General features: G+C 46.7%; 1 protein-coding gene across 1 annotated transcript in view; it reads right to left on the bottom strand.

Moving 5' to 3' along the window:
* RGS6 (regulator of G protein signaling 6) overlaps positions 1-20,637 on the bottom strand; it is a 543,968-nt gene that overhangs the window by 28,723 nt on the left and 494,608 nt on the right. The window contains 2 exon segments of the mRNA XM_057732396.1: positions 11,770-11,956; positions 19,676-19,801. Of these exon segments, the coding sequence (XP_057588379.1) occupies positions 11,770-11,956; positions 19,676-19,801 (313 nt within the window).

Genomic DNA, 20,637 nt, shown 5'->3' with positions numbered 1-20,637 from the left:
CAAGAGGAGTAAGGAAACCTCCCCTAGCCCAGCCCTTCTGGCCTTGGCAACAAATTTCACCCCTGATCCAGTTAATTCCTCCAGCTCATCATGGGTAGGAAAAGCCATTGAAAGAAAGAAATTGTCAATTGAGAAAAAGCAGGATAAAGCAGAGGCCTCAGCATTTGATCCCCCAAATATTTGTTGAGCATCTCTTAGGTGCCAGGCACTGTGTTGGGCATTGAGGTTTACAGCATGACCAAGACAGAAGAGGTCCCTGCTATCATAAAGCTTAGATTTCATTGCACGAGGGTGTGCAGGACCATTTGAGCTGAGGGCTACAAGGAAGCAGTGCAGGTTCAGGGTGCTGCGAATGGGTATAACTGAGGATGACCTACCCTGTCCAGCAACCAGCCAGGGCCTCATTAAGGCAGTAAGAGTGGAGCAGACAGGAATGTGTCTCCCAGCTCCTGGTCTGGTCAACCAGAGCAGGAAGGACAATCCAGGGCCAAGGAGGAAGGAGGAGAAGACAGCGGTGATCCCCTCTCTGGGGGAAGGGGGTCAATGTGGGTCAGAGGGGCAGTTTGGGCACTGCTCTCTTCCTTCCTATGTCACATGGGGATTTGGCAATTTGTTGCCAAGGCCAGAGCCAAGGTGGGGACCATGCAGGGAGAGAGTAAAGAGAACACAGCCTGTTGGAGGTGGGCTGCATGTGCTGGTCTCACTCTGCCAACCTCGTTGCTAGCCCTTGGCCATCATTATGACTGTCTCAGATTACCCTGTGAGGAAACAACCGCCAGAGCAACAATAGCAGGTGCAAGGCAAGGTCTGAGCAAAACAGAATCCAAGAACCTCTGCAGATCCCTCCTGCCCCCTGCAGGGCCCATGGCTTCAGGCCCTTCTGGTCCGGGCCTCCTCTCCCTTAGCCTGTGGATCCAGGACTCTCCTCTACCCGCCTCTCCTCCCCCAAGCAAAGAAGTGGAGCCTTTGATGTACCCAGTTATGGAATTTTGCTCCTTCCTCCTAGCCAGCTTTGTCTAAGAAACACAAAGACCGTAAACAGGGGGTGGGGGAACAGAGCGCTGAGGTTTTTCTGGGAATGAGAATTAAGATAGGACTCAGGGTCTTTGGCCAGTTCCCAAATGCAATGAGTTTATCACTGCCAGGGACAGCAAGTGTACAAAGCTCTTGGCAGTGACCCCCTACTGATTTATGAGGGCTTCTGGTTTGTTTCCCTGCTCCGCTGCAGACAACCAGCCTTAAGGAAAATGTATATCCAGAATCTGCAAAAAGCAGGAGAGCCACTGGCCAGACCAGCTAGCCCCCACTGAGAGAACTCCTAAGGGGCCAGAGAGAAAGAAGTTTGCTTTTCTTTTCTTTGCTTTTTCTTGTCTTATCTTTTCTTGGCTTATTTACCTCCCTTCTTCCCTCCCTCCTTCCCCTCATCTCTCTATTTTTTTCTCATTCCTTCCTTCTTCCTCCCTCCCTCCATCCCTTCCTTCTCCCTCCCCCTCTTTCTAAAAAAGAGATGCCTGAGTTGACTATGAAAAAGCCAAACTCCCAGGATCCACATCTGCCTTCCTGACACATAGGGAGGCACCTGCTCCAGGGAGGGTGAGGATGATTCTCCATAGGTACAGAAACTGATGCTCTAAGGCCCTAAGTCATACCGAACATCTTAGCCACAATTCTCAGTGGGGGGAGGGAATCGTATCCCATGGCAGTTGACAGTTATAGCACAGGGATGATGCCCTGATGAGACACTCCACCCTCATTTCCCTTCTTGGGCTTGGCCCTGGGATGGGCGCTTTGCCTACCTGGGATGCTAAAGGCAGAAGCAAAACCAGCTGGAACCATGAGCAATATTTTATAAAAACTTTAAATGGAGTATAATCTATAAAAATATTGAATCACTATGGTGTACTTTGAAACTAACGTAATATTGTAAATCAATTATATTTCAATAAAAGATTCTTTCAGAAAAACAAAAGCAAAAAAGCAATGGAGAGAAAGAAAAAAAAAGCCCCAAACCCAAAATGACTAGAATCAGTGCAGTCCAAGACACATGCGGGAGGCGGAGGGAGGCAGCAGGGAAAGCTGTCTCAAAACCACACCTGCTACAAAGCAATGTTTTGCAGTGAGAGTCCTCATTTGGAAATCTCCTTTGTTTTTAGACAAAACACAGTGGCCCTCACAAACACTGGGGAAGGTAATCAGACAAATGCCCGGGCCTTGGGCCCTAAGCATGCCGGAGCAGCTGGACTGCTTAAGAACACCCTTATGTCCTCCTCTTTGCTGTGGGTTCCTGAAACAGCTACGACCTCATTCCCCAGCTTTAGCGCATCCTCCTGGAGTGGGAGGCCACTCAGCTGGAGCACCGCACAGCTGCCAAGAGCCCTCCTTGGGATTTTCAAGTGTCCTGTTTTTCTTTTTGCAGGTATATGTGCCTCAACTCTGTCTTCCATATCCAAGTTTCCCGGAACAACATCCAGACTTTGGGCACTGTTGGGTCCCTCGCAGTCCCTTGAAGGAAGACGAGGCGGTGGGGCAGGATGTGATGTTGGTGTGTGCGTGAGATGCTGGAAAAGGGGCCGGGCTGAGGGCCAAAAGTTTGGATTCAGGTCCCTACTCTGACTTTTCCAGACCCGCCGAGCACACAAGCAACAGAGAAAATACAAGGGTACACATTACAAAAACTATACACATGTATAGTAATGATGGTAAGTGGCCTTCATGTTGGGACTGTCCTTGCCAGGGATGATGTGGGCAAGAGATCAAAGACCGGAAGACTCCCAGGGGAAGAGGAAAAGCGAGCAGAGTCCAGTTGTATTATTTCCAACGCTGCTGTTGTTTGCTCTGAATCAGTGCTTCGGTTTAAACAACCCCATTTTACAGATGAGGACACTAAAGCTCTACAAAGTTGAGCACCTTGCCCAAGTGCAGAGCGAGGATTTGAGCCCAGCGTTCTATGACCTCAAAGCTCACACTTTTCCCTTGGCACATGCTGCAATTCATGGTCCTTGAGTTTGGGTTTCAAGGGAGTCAGGTTGTGTGGCTGAGACAAAGTCCTCAACATGTGGTCAGCAGAAGTGTTAGGGGCCTCCTCCTCTCAAGCTTTAATCTGAGTCACCTGAGGGGTAGATGTAGCCACCACTCACCATTCCTTTTCGGGAACTGTTCACCACATTGTCGGTGTCAGCAACGGCCGAGTCACCCATGGTGACACAGGGTCTGGTTTCTCACCTCACAGATCCTGTACAACCTGCCTTCTGCACCAGAGGAAGGTCCAAGCTGGCAAAGCTCTGAGGGCTGACCAGGCCCCTGGGAAGTCATAGGCAGCAAGTCTGTGTCCCAGAAAGTCACCCAGAAGATGCCCAAGCTTCATCTTTCAAGAGATTCTTGAATATCTGAAACCAAAGGTCTTCAGAGCTCAGGCATGGTTAGCTGAAGCCTAGAGAAAATTAACACTTTTCTCATCATGGGTCTTGCAGGAGGACAGAGGGTGGGCCTGCACAGTGATAGGGAATTGATGGGGATCCTAAGTCAGTATCTGCTTAATAAACATAGAAAAGACTCCATGGCTGTATGGACACCCACTTGAGTGAAAGACAGTGGCTTGTCCTCATGGATGCGGCTTTGGATGACCACTCTAGGATCCTGTAGATCTTTTGTTTTTTTTTCTTCAGGTTTTTTTTTTCTTCTTTTTAAAGATTGAAATATAGTTGATTTACAATGTTGTGTTAATTTCTGCTGTATAGCAAGGTGATTCAGTTATACACATATATACATTCTTTTTTTTTCTTTTTTAATATTCTGGGATCCTGTGGATCTTAAACGAGAAGCCCCCATTTGGATTTCTTTGTCCTTCTAAGCAGGATGTGGGGGACGCTGTTTCCATGGAATGCAACATTCAAGTCATAAGAGAGTGTAAGAGTGAATTATTTTTTGCCCTTACCCTGCAAAGCATCTGTATAAACATGTTCAATGTAACTGGCCAAAGGGCACAGTATTTTGATGCTGTTCAATCCCTATTCTTAGATAAGAGTAGCTTCAAAGACAGCTTTGCATATTTCATTTCACCTACCCAAATACCATGGGTATTAACTTAGACAAATGTTTCCTCTCCTCTTCAAGGTCACGGGGTTTGGTGCAAGAAATCTCTGCTCTGAAGTATCAACAAAGAAATTTTGGATTTAGTGCTCTGACGCCTTCTCTTCAGGAACTACTCATCTGTGTGGTAATAAACAGAACCCGCTCACAAACAACTGAGTTGTTCTTTTCAAAATGCATCCCTCCCTCTGCTGTTCAATGCCCTAATTTAAAACCACCCACAAAATAAAATGAGTAATTCCTGGAGTAAGCAGTGCCATAGCATTTTTTTATTAAAAGATGTCTGGCACGGGACGTCTACTAGGAAATGCCCTCCAAGTGAGGATTAAAATCAGGAAACTTGGTGCAGTCTTGTGATCCTGGCACACAATGCCACCACCTCCACCACTGGCGCAAAGATGAACAGCCTTCACCAAGCTAGGAAGATGTCTGCTTCTGACTAATCTGGGGCAAATGTAAACGTGGGCTCCACTGGGCCCTGTCTTTTGAACAAAGCAAATGTTAGAAGCCTTGCATTCCGTACTCAAGCTGCTTTTAAACATCTAAGTTTAGGTTAAGAACAGACTTTTGACTAGAGGTTTCTTGTCTGCTGCTGGTGGGTGTACTTGATGGTGTATTTCTCAGCTCTCGTATCGCCCTGACCTCATTTTGACATTGAGGGTGCTCTTTGATCATTTCATGCATGAATGATGGCCAAGCAGCGTTTCAGTAACTTAGATTGGGGTCTGCTTAAGAGGAAAGCCTATGTATCTGTATTTTCCCAGAGCCTAGAACATCTGGCCCTTAGTGGATATTCCCAGTTTTGCTGAATTGGCATACTGTAGAAATTGAATTTAACCAATATTTATTGATCACCTACTATGTGTGCCCCCCAAGGTTGTGTGGCAAGATTTTTCAAAGTGGAAAACCAAGGGACAAATTGCTTTTTTTCTTTCTTTTTTTTCCTTTTTTTTAAGTGATAGGTACAGCTGAGTGTTATCATCCCAGACTGAGTTGTCAAGGAAAATTTTTTTAAAACCTCAACTGTGTGCAGAGCATTATTTTAGCGCCATGGGGATTTATAGAAGGTAAGGAAGACCAAATGTCTGCTCCTAGCAAAGAATTTCAAATCCAGAGGTGCTGGAAGCCCAGACACTGCAGGTACAGATCTGGGTGGGGCATATCAGTAGCTACTGTAGGTCAGGAAAGCAGAGGGGCTTGGACAGCTAGGAAACCTACATGGGAACCTGCAGGGACCAAAGTCAACAGGCTGGATTCGTCTGCTGGGTTCAACTGTCAATCTATTTGATGGACAGATTTCCAATCCAATCTAACCTCAATGAAGTGTTTTCTTAGGCTTGTTTTGTTTTATTTGTAAAGAATGATGTGGTCTTGGATAAGCTGTGCCCAATGGCAAAAAGCCATCCAGGTCCCTTCTATCCTTTGCGACTTCCCTCAGGGTAGAACTTCATAGCCCACAGGTCAAGGTCTCCCAACTCAAATGGGAGAATGAATGCTCATGAAATGGATGGATGTGGAGATGGACGAATGACTGAGTGGATCCAGTTACACAGTCCTTGTAACATCCTCAGAGACTCTGAAACTTTTAAAATTGAAGCCAGGCAGCCACTGTGCCAGCCAGCTGACTCCAGTCTCCCTCCTGAAGCCCGCAGAGACTCTGGAAAGAGGTGAATGCCTTAAGAGGAAGCCTGAGGCTCAAGATACTTCCTGTGGTTTCATTCTCTCCTCCAAAAACTACCAGCAGTGCTTCAGACTACATGCCCCAAGATTCAGATCTCTCTCAACTCCAGCTTGCTCTGCCCATGACCATCTAATTCCTCCTCTTTCAGCTCTAGGCCTTCAATGCTTTCCTGCCATCTTCAGAGTGAGAAAACTCAAGTTCCTTAGGAAGTCGCTCAAGACCCCCCAAATTTGGCTCCTACATACTTTTCATTTTTCCATTTCCCGCCTAAGAACCCCTCCTAAGAGCAGACAACTTCTTGGGAGAATTCTTTTTAAGATCTAGCTTGGAATTATGAGACTTTGGGGAATACTAAAGCCATTAATCTTTGTGAGTTCACACATATAAGTATATAGCACTTTTACTCATTCAAATAATTTTCAGGGCTATTAACTCATCTGATTTCTCAAAAATCCTTAGAAGGCTGTAAAGAAGACATCATCCCCATTTTACAGATGAGAAAACTAAGGCAAAAAAGGTCAAGATCCTTGCCTGAGACCACAAGGCAAGTGGGTGGCAGTGCAGCTCCCCTGATGCCCCATGATTAAGAACAGAGAATTCAATCTCTAGCGTAAAGAACTGAGTCCTTAAAAAAAATCATGGCTCATTTTTCTTTTCTTTTTTTTTCTCCCCTCACGAGGCTAAGTCTATGAAATTGGAACAACACAGCAAACAGCGGAGGGCTATGGTCACAGCCCACAGACCTTTATGGAAGATTTGGTCTTGGTCCAAATTTTCAAAAAAGCCAAATAGATTGGCAAAAAACAAGTGCAAATGCTGGACCCATGCTGACAGGGCGTCTTGTGAGATTTCCACAGGAAGCAAACACAGGCAATTAACTTCACTGTAACAATGCGTGTGGTCAAATAAAAATCAAAACCTTCAGAGGGAGTCTGCACCCCACCCCCAATCTCCATTTCAAATGAATCGATAAATCTGGCTGAGCCTTCACCCCAGCTACTGGCCCCTAATAGCAGGACACACACTCATAAGTCTATCAGCATTTTGACCACTGTTGGGTGGCTTCTGAGAACCATCAAGAGTGGCTGAGGAAACTACCAGAGAGCTCCTGAGCCCAACGGGGGGATGGAGGGAGGTGTTCCAAAGGGCTTAGGTGTCATCATTCCTGATTCTCAGATGGGCAAACTGAGGAGAACAAGCCTAAAGGACTTACAGGTACAATCCTCCAATCCTAGACAAACCATATGGCCGAAACAGGATCAGAGCCAGCTCCCCAGCTTGGGGACCTTCTCGAGGGACCAGAGTTTCTTCAGGTCTCTGCATGACAACCAAGCCCTCAGCTCTAATAACCCAGGGGCAGTGTGATCTGAGCGGCAGACTCTTGGCCAGCAAGTCGGGAGATCTGAGAGCAAGTCCTGGCTGGGTTTTAGCCTCCTCCTCTTACCTGGAAACTTCTAAGTCACACCTGTGCAGCTGGCGCAGGCCAGGAGGGGTGAGGCAGTGTGAGGCTCCTGGTACTGCCTGACTTCTCCGTCGGCTGTATAACACTCAACCCCGATGCAGAAACATTCTCAGAGATTGGTGGGTTGCTGTTGCTGCATCAAGGTGGTCTCCTAACATACTCTCCCATATAAATGAAAGATTAACCACTCCCAACCCTCTATCTTCTATCTCTCTGGATTTCTTGGAGTGTTTCAATGATTTTCATGACATATTGTTTAGCAAGGGGGTCTCAGACTCTCACCCGCTGTTTCTTTCTTTATGTCCTGCGAACTAAGATTGGTTTTTATATTTTTAAGTGGCTGAAAAAAAATCAAAAGAAGAATAATATTTCATGAATGATTATAAGAAATTGAACTTTCAGGGTCCATAAATAAAGTTTTTCAACACAGCCATACCCACTTATTTATGTATTTTATGTTGTTACACTGCTAGAGTGTAGCTGTTTTTGTATAGCAGAATTGAGTAGTAGTGATGTATACTATATGACCCACAAAGGTCAAAATTTAAACTATCTGGCCCTTTATAGAAAAAATTCAGCCTTTTAAACCAACTCCTAGTTTAGTGTAAAAGGCAGGCTACAAAATCACCTTATTCGCATAATCACCCTATACATAGATTGAGAGACAAAAACCAGTAGAATAGCAGTTACCTCTGGGTCCTAAGGTTATATTCAATTATTTGAATTTTTTTCACCAAATAAAAATATAAGAAAAGAATATTAATGATATTAATAAAATAAAATCGTAAATATCTTATCCTTTTGTGGGCCAGACATTGTTAGTTGTTGACATGCTTCGTTTCATCTGATTCTCTTTCCACAGTATAGGTACCATTGTATCTCTGTTCTACAGAAGAGGAAAAGAAGACTCAGGGAGTTTAGGTAACTTGCCCAAGGTCACAGTGCTAGTGAGAAGCACTTTGTATTACTTATGATGAAAACACACTTAAGAAACAAAAGAGAACAAGCTGAAAAGAGAAGTTGGTTTTAGGAAGGATGCTTCATTAGAATTCACAGAAGCCTAGTCCTCACAGACAATGAGGAGGTTAGAGATGCTTTGGGTATCCTCATGTCTAGTCTACTTCAGTAAGGAGATACAATTTGGAAGTCTGTACCTGAAAAATGGAAGAGCACTGTGCTAATGAAAACTGTGTATCCAGAAACATGTCAAGGCACAGTGTTCTGACTTCCCAAGTTTCCCCATCAAATAGTTCTTGAATTAGTAACAACACATATGTCAAGAAGAGAGGACTGGTGCTTCCACTATGGTGCTTCCACACAGTGGAATACTATGTAGCTATTAAAGAACCAGACAATAATCATATCGCTGCAGCTAGCTGGCATTGTGATTTTGGGACTGCTCTGTGATAATGCAGGGTAAAGCAAAAGGATTCTCAGCATAGAGAAAGGAGACACAGACATAAGAAAGAAGAGGTTAAATAAAGTTCCCTGTAGTTTTGAATTTGGATGAAAAGTATCAGTATGAAGTCATGACATATTTTTATCAGAAACAACAACCACCTATTTTCTAGCTCTGGCCACTGGAAAGACCTAAAAATGATGATCAACCCAGGAACAACGAATGCTTCTAAATGCCCAGATTATGGTCTCTAAAAACCATTTCCCACTAAGAGGAACCAAGGATTCTTGGAGAACTAGCTGATTCCAGATCTGGGGAAGGGCCTGGACCATTTTAACTTCCTTGATATATAGATGACGTCAAAGACTATTAGGGTCATATCAGAAGGAGCCAGAGATGGCACAATCCAAGCATCAATTAAAAAATAAAATGGATCAAAATATGTCAAATATGTTTAAACCCACGGGTTTACAAGGATACTCAAAAACACACACAAAAAAATCCCTAATTGGTCACTATTGGAAGATGACAGTAAACTATTCATTATTTTTAAAATTGGCAAATAAAGGGAATGAATGAAACATGTATCCCATCTTTTCTATGTGAATTGTATTGCTAGATAATAAAATGGTGGGTGTATTTGATTATTTGTATTTTAGTTAATAGATGAAGAAAGAATGATAGAATCAGGACACCACTTTGTAACCCCTAATTAACTAATGGATCTAAGCAACAAGCATCAATAGCTGCTAAAACCACAAAGAGAGAAAACTAGACATCATGTGCCTTCTGATAAGAGAGCATAGCACAGCCTAGGAAGTAGTTTTGCCCACAAAAATCAAACTTAAATCTGATTAAATGCCTAAGTCAAACTACCAGTTTATAGGAAATGCAGATGGTAGAAGGACACGTTAAATAGTATGACAGAGTTGCAATCAGAAAAATCCAGACTGTGGAATCTGTCCAGCAAAAAGGATCCAATTTCTTCATCAAATAAATTGCAAGCGGATGGAGGGTGGGTGGGGAGGACATAAAAGGAGCCTGTAGATTACAAGGCACTTAAAAGACATGGAGATCTACTGTGATGTGTGGGCCTTATTTGGATTCCGATTTTGAATAACGATTTGAAAAAGGCATTTATGAAACTACTATAAATTTGAACACCTGCATGACATTTGATGATATTAAGATATAACTGCTAATTTGTTAAGGCATTGTGGCAATGTTAAGACCAAAGAGTCAGTTTCTCTTAGAGATACATACCTAAGTATTTACAGATGAAATCATATAGTCTTGGATTTGCTTTAAAACAAATGGTGAAAAGGTAGATGGGGACACAGATAAAATGAGATCAGTCTTGTACTGATGATTGCTAAGGTTGGATGAGGGTCCACAAAGGTTTGTTGTTCTATTCTTTCTACTTTTCCACATGTTTACAAGTTTCCATAATAAAACATGAAAATAAATCCTTCCTGATGTCATGCTCAGAGTAATAATACTGGGCAGGGAACAGCATGGTTCTGACCAGTATCCCTTTTCTCATGTTTCATGAATAATGGAGAGTTGAGCTTTGTGCTTCAGATTGTTCATCTGAGGAGTTTTTCACCATCCATGGACCTTCTCCATCACCCATAGACCTTCTCTGTCACCCGTGGAGCTTCTCTATCACTCATCGAGATTCTCTATTACCATGGAGATTCTCCACCATCCACTGAGATTCTCTGTCACACATGGAGCTTCTCCATCACCCGTCAAGATTCTCCATCACCCATGGAGCTTCTCTATCACCCATGGACCTTCTCCATCACCTGTCAATATTCTCCATCACCCATGGAGATTCTCCATCATTCTCCTCACCAGGATATGTCACTATGTGCTTGGGACATATACACACACATATAAAAATCTACCAAAAAAATTTTTTTTTCTCGTGACTTAAATATTTTGCTTTGAAGCTGCAAAGGGTGTGAGAGACTCAGGACTTCATAAAGCAAAGTCACTGAACTCTATAGAACTAAATCTACCGGGCAAAGGCATTCAGTGGAGCGCATGACCAGGCAGAGAGGAAAGATAGTTGTGATGCTGAGGTTGGTAGGTGTTTCCATTCTGAAGTTCTGAACACAAGACAAGGCAAATCTGAATGACGAGGATGCCAGTTGTGTTCTCGAGCCGTTATCTGCATCAGTGACTGAGTTTCCTAAATTAGACAATAATGTCTGTGGGAGGGCAGTCTAGCCAAATTCTCACCTGGGGAACACACAGGTGTGAGAAATGAAGAGGGCTGAGGAGACAAGAGCAAAACCTTAAGCCTCGTCACTGGGTGTAGGATGGCGGAAGGAAATAAATGCTAGGGGCCAGGAAGTGAGAAACGGATCTGATGCTTATCTCTAGAAATGGCACCTCCCAGCCCTCAAGTTAAGCTTGCTGTCTAGGGTGGCTTCTGTGGCTTCTGTTTCTTTCACCAGCCTCACCAGCATCTGTGTGCTAATTGTGCCGTGCAGGGTGGTAAGTCCCTCTCCCCGCCCCCCCGCCCCCCCCCCCCACCTATGGGTCCCTTAAACCCTAGAGCTTATCCCTTTGAGGCACTCCATTTGCTGGTAACATTGCCCATTTCCCTGTCTTTCTCTCCCGCTAGATTTTAACTTCCCTGCGGGCAGGGGCTTTGGTCTGTTCTTTGTGGTGTCTCATCACGTGGCACAAGGCTCCCCAAACAGTCACCGCAGGGTTGGGGGTCACTGTGGAAGCAGTGCAGGGGGGTGGTTGTGAGTGTGGGCTTGACCCCTGTCCCCGCCAGCTCACTGTCCCCACATTGCCAATGCTGTGCTACGGTGTCCAGATTCTCCTATGACTTATTACAGAACTTCAGGTTTTATTAAACACTTTGAGATTCTCCTGGAAAACATAACACATGTAACGGTAACTTTCTATTTCTATGTAATAATGTAACTCATCTAGGAAAACAACCCTCCTGGCATTTTCTTGTGCACCTACCTGGAATGGTCTCTATTGATGGCCTTATAAATAATAAAACCTGAAATTGTAACTACGTACAGCGCCTTAGATGTGTGTTAAAGGGTTGGGTGGTAGAGTGGACATGTGAACATCTTGCGACAGAACTATTCGACTAGATAAGCAAACCTGGGCATCTTCGAATGTGTATCTCCCTCCATCTTTGACATTTTGACTGGTTATCTCATAGCTGTGAGAATCCAGGTTGATTGCACTTTGGGCCCCGGGAGCCAGAAACTCTTGCCAGATTTCTTCCACCCGCTTGGCCACATCCTGTAGGGGTTGTTTCTTGAGGTCTTGGACAGCCAACCAGAACCTGAAATGGAAGCACAAAGACAGTCCATTCCAGGAGCTTAGTCAAGTAGCTGCTCTGCTGGACATGGTCCCAGAACTGACATCCCATGGCACTCATTCTCCTGCAACTCCCAGCCTTCCCAGCGGCCACTTCACACGTCATGAAGGCTGCAGGGACTGCTGAGAATACAAAGGTGTTCCATTATTGCACTAAATGCATGTTAGAAGATCACTGTGCTTCTGATTACCAAAAAGAGATTTCCTTCCCCCTACATCAAGTTTTCTCAGCCTCCGCACTATTGGAATTTCGGGCTGGATAATTCTTTGCTGTAGGGGCTGCCCTGTGCATTGAAAGAGATTTAGCAGCAATCTTGGCTTTGACCCATCAGATGTCAGTGTCATCCTCTCCCCAGCTGTGACAACCAGAAAGTTTCTGGACATTACAAAATGTCTTCTGGGGGGTAAATCACCCCTGCTTGAGAACTACCACTTGACACAGATGCCACGACCCAGACAATGTGAGTCCCTTCACCATATCTGGTTGGCATCAGTTGGCGGCATCCAAATGAAGGAAAGATCAGAGAGGCAGATAGAATCTCAGAGTCATTAAGAATATTTTAGCTGGAAGGACCCAGGCATTCACGTTAGAGATGGAGAAACCTAGCCTATTTGTGCCATCAGCGTCAGGCATGGTGACTGGCATACAGTAGGTGCTCAGTAAATGTCTGTTGGATTGCAGATGAGCTCATCTGGAACAAAGCTGAAGGGACATACATGGGAGATGTCTCTACCAAAAGATTCTCCAGGGACCGCTGGAGAGAAAAACGTCCTGCTCACACCCATCGATGCCTCTCACGGATCCCTCAGCATCAGCATGTTGTTGTTGGGAGAGCTGCTGGGTGTGAGCTGTGAGCTCTTTTTCTGCTGAGAGCAGCAGCAGCCAGGGCTAGAGCTTGGACAACAGCTCCCTAGGTCGTGAGGACAGTTCCCAAGGCAGCCCTGGAGAGAGCTTTCAGCAGGACTCGGGTCTGGGTGTCATATTTTGTGCCCTGTGAACAAAACAGGCCAGCTTCCCCATCAATGAGACATGAGGACAGGCTCCTGGCTCTGTGGTTCCCGTAGCCGTGGTTATCACACGTACTCAAGTCAACGAAAGGCAGGAACAAGAGAAGCTGAACCATGACGTGGAGGAAGGTGCATTCAATCTGTCATCGAATTTCACCCAAAGTAAGATGTACTCTTTTTTTAAAGGTTAAGCATGTTTCTCTGTTTCTGTTCAGAGAAATGTCTGTGGAGTCAAGTGCGTGGCTTAAAGGTGCCACTGAGTGGCCAACAGTGGTAGTGCAGCTCCATTTCCATAAGGAAAGAAGACTGGAGAGTGCGTGCGTGCGTGCGTGCGTGCGTGCGTGCGTGTGTGTGAGTGAGAGACAACTCTGTGAGCTGCAACTTTCCCCCTGATTTACCATTTGGGATTCTAATGCTCTCTCTGAAGAAAACCCTCATGGTTCCCTCGCTGGTCCTGAAGAGTGAGAGGCAGGGAAGGAGACTTAATGACTTCACTTAACCAGAAGATGAGGAAGTCCTCATCCTGGCTGTGCTGCTGTCTCGGAACTGCTGTATCTTTCTGGGCATCTCTCTCCTCATGGCACAGTAAGTACAAAGCAGGTGGAGGGGTGTGTGAGATGGGTCTGAGCACTTCCCATCCAGTGTAAATCAAATGCTTTCAGGCCTATGGGTGTTGAGGAAGCTGCATGGTGGCCACAAGTTCAATCCCAGGCCGGTCCAACCCATCAGATCTCACCTCTTTCTCGAGGGGCCTTGGTGGAAGCTGCCTGGGGCTCCTGCCACGGTCATCTGCCCTTTAACACCAGCCCTCTGTCTTTCTGTTGCAGGTCTTTTGTGCTCATGTCCTCTGGCTACCCAGGGAGAGGGAAACAGTAATGGTTCTTTAACCAGAGTCCAGAGAGATGGGATGGGTTGAGGTGGGGACAGAATCTGAAGACGGCTGTTAACTGCTCAGTTGTTCAGGTGGGCCCTTGAAACTCAGCTGGGAGTGGGTTCTCCTCTACCCTCCTGGACAATCCCTAGGTTCCTTAGGTTTCTCTGTACACCCCACCCCCAGCCCCCCGCCCCAGCCCAGGTCTGCCATGAAATGAAGGAGGTGGTCAAGTGCTTAAAGATGAAAATGGTCATCTGGCAATGCCAGTACCTATAAGGCTTTCTTCTCCCGGAGGACTATGTTTGACGGGCAGGTATAATTTAGGAAACCAGCTCTAAAGAAAGGATCTGGTGTTGGCTTTTCAGAAGACTGGAAGGAGGGCTACCGGGCAGCTTGGTGAGTCCTCTGCAGCTCTGGGGAGTTGCCTCTGGCTGAGTCCCGGGCTGGAAGCAACTTCTCTGGGCCAGCGTCCTTCCCAAGACCACCAGACCCTGCAATTTCTCACACCAATGATGACACCAGGGCAATTTCCTGCCTCCTCAGTCAATGTCGTGTGTGCGTCACCTTCTGTCCCTGTTTCAGCCCGCTCTGAGTAGACGCTCTGGGAGGCCACGAGGACCCGGCAGCTCCTGAGCACTGCAGGTGCCGCACGCCTCCTGAGGCCTCGGGGTCCCTCTGGCAGAATGAGTTGGAGCCACATTAATGCACATCACTCAGCTGGGTATAGAGAAGGTCTGGGGTGGATGGAAATGAAAATTTCTGAATCAAATTTAATAAACTTTTACATAAAAAATTAAAAGGTTCCCTTTATCACATAGAACCAAGAATAAAAAAAGCGTAAAAAGAAACAACAGGCATGCTGGAGCAGGAGAAAGAAGAGGAGGAGGAGTGGGGAGAGAGGAAGGGGTGGAGGGGAGGAGGAGGGAGAGGAGGGGGATGACATGCCCCAGGCAGCAGTTTTCTCTCCCTGCACCCATGCGGACCCTCCCAGCCTTCTGTCTGCCTTAGAAATGACCTGCCTTATCCCTCTCAGGTGACAGCAAAAATGCTGTCACAACAGCATCCTCACATCCCATATGTGTTTACCATCACCGGCTTCGAAGAACCTTTGTGTCAATTTGAAATTCAGAACAGGCTTGATTTGTATTTGCCATCTGTGAGCCCACGGGCCTGAACTGGGGGCTCTGATCCCCGGTTGCCCAGCCACCCGCCCCTCGAAAGAGCCCCAGAAGCTCCCCTCCCACATCTACTGTGGACGGGAGGCCCACTGAGTTCTGCACGGCTTCTGCTCTTATCAAAAGCCTGCAGGTACCGCGGCTCCTCCAGGATGCCAGCGGGGAGGAGGATGCCAGCAGTGGCAGATCCACCCACCCTGCACTAAAGCTTCCGTGGTTTCTTGCAGCAGAAGGACTGTCATGACTGGGGGGCTGCAAGGACGCTGAGTATCGTATCAGGGAGACCACCTGTCCTGGCTTGCCAGAGTCAGCAGAGTTGGGGAGGTAGCCCTGTGCTGGCATGTGATCCATGCTATTGGCTTAGGAATGCACGTGGCAACTGGACTTTGTGGGGAGGCAGGCTGGGCTCAGCGGTGGACGGGACTTGTGGGTGGTTGGGGGCTGCCCCAGGTGGTCTTCTGTCTCCCGCAGGGCTGGGGTGCTGACCGGGAATGGGGTTTCCTCCTCAAGGCTGGCTGGAATGAGGGGAACCAGGCAGCAGTTGGCCACTCTCCATCCTGCCGGGAGTTCTCCATCCTGCCTGCTTACTTATCTTTTCATCAACTAAGATTTTCAGGAATCAGAAACATTCAGCTTTTCATTCGTTTCCAGGGAAAAGCCAATTCCAAGCAGAAGGAAGGGCTTCTGTGCCCTCTGCTGGTCAAGAGAGTTGGGAACAACGGATGCCACTTTTCTCTGGTTGGGCTGGCATCCCACCACCAGCAGCACCCTCGAAGCTGAGTGATGATCACCGGGCAGTGGCTGAAATGCCACAGATTGTCCCCGTGATGTGTGAGCACCTCTGGTCCCATTAACCGTGTGTTTGGTTAGTGGGGAACCCCGCCGGGCTGACCAACCTTCCGAGGTCCTAGGACTCGGGGCAACTGTGGAGATGGGCGCCCTCCAGGCCAACCTGGCGGCTCCCCTGCGCTCTCTTTAATTGCTTCTCCCCTCAGCTGACACTGTGTGGAACCAGGATAATCAATCTGCAGGTTAGAAGAACAACCACGTTCTCTCAGGAGACGTTACAGCTCATAAAAAATGTACGGGGGACGCTCTTTGCTGCGGGTTTTGATTTTTAACTCGTGCCCTGCCGAGCGGCAGTGGGTGTCTAGCCAGGGAGGATGAAGATCTGTGCAGGGGAGATGGAGAGGGGGCAAAGGTGGCAAGGGGCTCCTGTCACCTTTCTAGGAAAACACACAGAGAAAAGAGAGGGACCAGGTCAGGTCGCTCCCTGGGACTCCCTGCTTCAGAATTGGGAGGCCTCACCTTGTATGCATTCTAGAGGCCCTGAGCGAACAGCTGTCTCCAGAGGGGCTCACCCAGTGAGTGGAACCCTGGGCTTGGCCCAGGGTGCTGCAGAGAGCATACCATCACCTGCTGTGCTGTCTGCAGCAAAATGCACTGGCCATGCCCCCTCCAGCGCCTGGAGACGCCGCCCCTCCCTCATCTCACAGGCTCACACCAAAGAAAAATGATCAAAGGGACATCAGCTTACACTGTATGATCACAGACAGCTTTCCTTAAAGGGTCCAGGGTGACCTCTCGCTATGGTGTAAGCGATACCTATGTCTCTTTGGGGCTCCTCTGCTCTGTATTCTGAAGCTCTGGTATAGATTGAACCACTTGGCAACATTTTTCTAGGTGTCCTGCAAAAATGCCATGCTCTAAGTACCCCTTTCACTGGAGAGATGCAAGGGAGTGCAGGAGGACAGATGTGGCGAGGCCTTTGCAAGGTATCCACTTGAAGTCCAGCCAGTCTCTCTCTTTGCCTCTCCTGCTCCAATGCCAGCTGCCTAGGCTTGACCAGTCCCAGCATGGCCAACCCCCCAGACGAGCAGGGTCCTGGTGTTGTGCCGTGGCATGGCTCTAGGAACCGCCCTCTTCAGGGACCACAGCGGAGGTGCACCTGCAGGGCCGCCCTGGACAAGGGGTGAAATGCATTCAGCTCTGCACCCTCAGGACCTGGGTCACAGTGGGCACCACGCCAGTGTCTGTGGCCACAGGAATGACTACAAAAGGAAGGAGAGCAAAGTCCGCATTCTGGGGGACGGGAGAGTCCTAAAGTTGTGTGATTTGAAACCAAGCTTTCCTTCATATATCCAATTATGCTGAACATCATATAAGTAGAATTTGGGCTTGCAGAGAGGATTTTAGAAGCTCTTAGGCTATCCTTTTTATCTCTGGCTGTTCTATTTCCTTTATCCGCTCTCCTGTCACGGATCAGAGGGGACCCTCTTTAGGTCTGGATTTGGGCGTTCACGCTGGGGGTGGAGATTAGTCTCCAGCACACTCACGCATGCTCACACGCATTCTGTCACCCAGGACTGAACGGAGCCCTTGGCGCGAAAGCACGGCGCTGGCCGAGGTGCAGGAGGTGAGGCAGGATGAGGCCCTGAACACCTGCCGGGGACACACTCCTCTGTGCGCTCCCGGCCTGCAATGCATGGTGGATTCTGTGGCCCTGGCTACGCTCAGACTGGGCAAGGCCATGCTCACACAGCAGATGCTCCTGCCCCGGGGCCCCTCATGAGGACCAGGACCCTGTGGTCATCCCTCAAAGTCTCTGCTGTGGTGCAGGTAGCTGAGAAATAGGTAAAGGGGGCCTCTGTACCGCTCCATCTTGGGGACCCAGAGGACAGGGATGAGAAGGGACATGGAGAGGATTCCCAGGGCTGGCTCATGGGGACCAAGCTAGGGGTGGGACCTGGGGCTCAACTGGCCACACAGAGTCTGCCTGGGTGCATCGTGCTGGTCATAGGGGGCATGGCTTCCCACGCAGGACCCACCTGCAGGCACAGCCTAGGAGGCTGGTCTGAGCACCGTCCTGATAAAGAGGTTTAGAGTCAAGCCTTCTGTTATGAATACTCAATTAGGTACTGAGGCAAAACCCTGAGATGTGTTTAGAATAATGCCTCAGCACAAGGAAAGAACTCCTTTGTGTCATAACCTGGAATCAGGTATTCAACCTATCTGGTTTACAATAGGCACACAGCTGCCGGGAAAGGCGTCGCTATTACAATTAATCGGCATCTACATGTCTTCCCAGGACTCTGTGGTGTGGGAGGGTCCCCTGCCACACCTCACTCTCAGGGTCTTCCTAGAACACCACCCCCGCCTTGTCTATATCAGTATCTTGTTTACTCTTCGAAGTCCAGCTTATGATTTGCCTACTCTGGTTTACATTCATCCCTCCCTCCCTTTTAAAAACACTTCCAAAATGGTTCTTAATTGATCTTCATTTAATGATTTAAGAGTTTCTTGTGTATTTTTTCCTCAAGGACCTACAAGGTCATTGCAGGCAAAGATCACGCATCTTGACGTTCTTGCATCCCTCAGCAGACTCTCAGGGGCTGGATACGGGACAGGTGTGTAATAAATATCATTTGGCTGATGTACAGGACCGATATGGTCTCTAACTCCAAATAAATAACATGGATTTTGCACACTGACACTGAAGCAGACAGTCCTTTGCCCACAGCATATACTCTTTTTAAAGTTAAAAAAAAAAGAAAAAAAAGAAAAAATTTATGAAGCCACTCTTTGGAAAAATGCCATTGGAAGATGGGAATTAACCTTGCATATAAAAGAGAGCCTGGTGCCAAGCAAACACTGAGATTTCCATCTTACCCGCTGAGAAGCCACCACTTGGCTAAGATCAGTAAGGGTCTTAGATAAGTCACATTTTTTGTATGTCTCTGTTTCTATATCTAATACAATGAAAGCCTGAATAAACCACGTTACCAAATTTTTCATGACCAAGATCCTTACCCCTTTTAATGTGCTCCCTTTCCTTCCTCTTACAAAGGGCCCCATGTTTTGAAAGTTTTATTTTTTCCTACTACATAGTAACTATCAATACATTAGTACATTTCCCCTCATCTTGATTAGTCATAGATCAATAGAAACAATCAGATGTTCTCATGGGTGTCAAGTGAGCAGAGTAACCACTACATGGAGTTGCTAGAATTCCCCCCCAAAGGAAAAGCATATTTTTCCCCCCCGTTGGGGTTAATTCACTTTGGGTTTTTTTTGCTCTTTATTGGAATATAATTGCTTTACACTCTTGTACCAGCAGAAAGCATGTTTTAATTAGCATTTACAGTTATGTCTCCAGGTCTTGAATGATATTTACTTTGGCTTTTTGAAATTCTGAAGTGAGCCCACTGAGCCCTCTTTCTTCTGGTTAGCCTGTCAGTATTCAGGACCCTGGACTGGGAAGTTCTGAAGGGGATGGTCTCTGAGCTGCCTTTCTGCTGTGGAGTTTCATGATTTTATAGTTTTAGTTAATGGAAGGCATCATTAAGTCCATCTGACCATTGACTTATTATTGAAGATGTGTTTTCAATAACTTGAAAAAAATGTCATCTGGATTTCAAGAACAAAAAAATGCTGGTGTTGATAGCTGCTCATCTGGTAATAACAAAGGTGCACATAAAGTTCATTCCCCATGTCAACCTTAGCCACATTAACTGGAATTTGAATTTGAATCATAATGTTTGACGGAGAAAGGGAGGTGGAAAGAGAGACTGATGGTGCAAATTTCTTCATATACACTGCACACAACTGAAACCTTGGAGAGATTTACCTGAGGTTTTCTGAACTGAATTCCGACTCCAGGAATCGTAGAAACTGGTCCCGCCCCACCTGGTCCTTCAATATCTCGTCGAAAGAGAAGCCCCATCTCTTCACTCGCTGCTGGCTGGGCTCTTTGCTTTGAGAGGGGGAACAAAGGTTTAAAAGGTGATCAATACCAGGCAAAAACCTGTATCATATTCTTTTCAACAACTCAAATTTATTTTGCTGCCACGGGCCAAAGGGAAGTGTCTCAAATTTAAGTGACAGATTCCATAAAACCTGCACAAATCCCAAATGCAGGCTTTTGTATACCAACACTAGCCAACTGTAAAAAGTCTCTTTAAAGAAGGTGTTTGAAAGGGGCCATATTTAAGTGAGGGTCACCAGGATGCCCACCAAGTGGCTGCTCTACAGGGAATACACCACTGATTCAGCTTCCTTGGGCCATTCCTGTGGGTTATAAATCCAACTCTTGAGACCATCCTTTTTTTCACTTGAAAAAAAATAACGAGGATGCCTTGTGAATCTCACCTTTCATCAAAGATGTAGCCCTCACCTCCTGCCCCTTCCTCAATCCACAGGGGAAAAACAGAGTCCAGTTTAGATCCAAGTGATGTACAACCGGTCAGAAATGCATCAACGCGTCCAGGATAAACCCTATTCAGTTGCTTAGAAGCAGAATGTTGCATTCATTCATTGATTTAACCACCACCCGCACAGTGTTTACCGTGGTCTAGGCATTGTTCCTCACACTTCACATCTGTCAACCCACTGAGTCCTTGCAACTACTCTATGAAAAATATACTAGTACTTGTCCCCATTTTACAGCTAGGGAAACTGAGGTTTAGTGACAATTTGCCCAAACACAAACTAGGAAGGGATGGAATGGAGACAAGTCCAGACAGCGTGGCACCAGAGTGCAGTTCTTAGCTCTGCTGTGCTGCCTCACATTCATGGGACCCTCTCCAAACC

This window comes from Hippopotamus amphibius, chromosome 4, assembly GCF_030028045.1.
Source record: "Hippopotamus amphibius kiboko isolate mHipAmp2 chromosome 4, mHipAmp2.hap2, whole genome shotgun sequence".
NCBI lineage: Eukaryota > Metazoa > Chordata > Mammalia > Artiodactyla > Hippopotamidae > Hippopotamus > Hippopotamus amphibius.
Note: the sequence above shows the minus strand (reverse complement) of the source record. Positions and strands in the feature narration are given on the sequence as shown.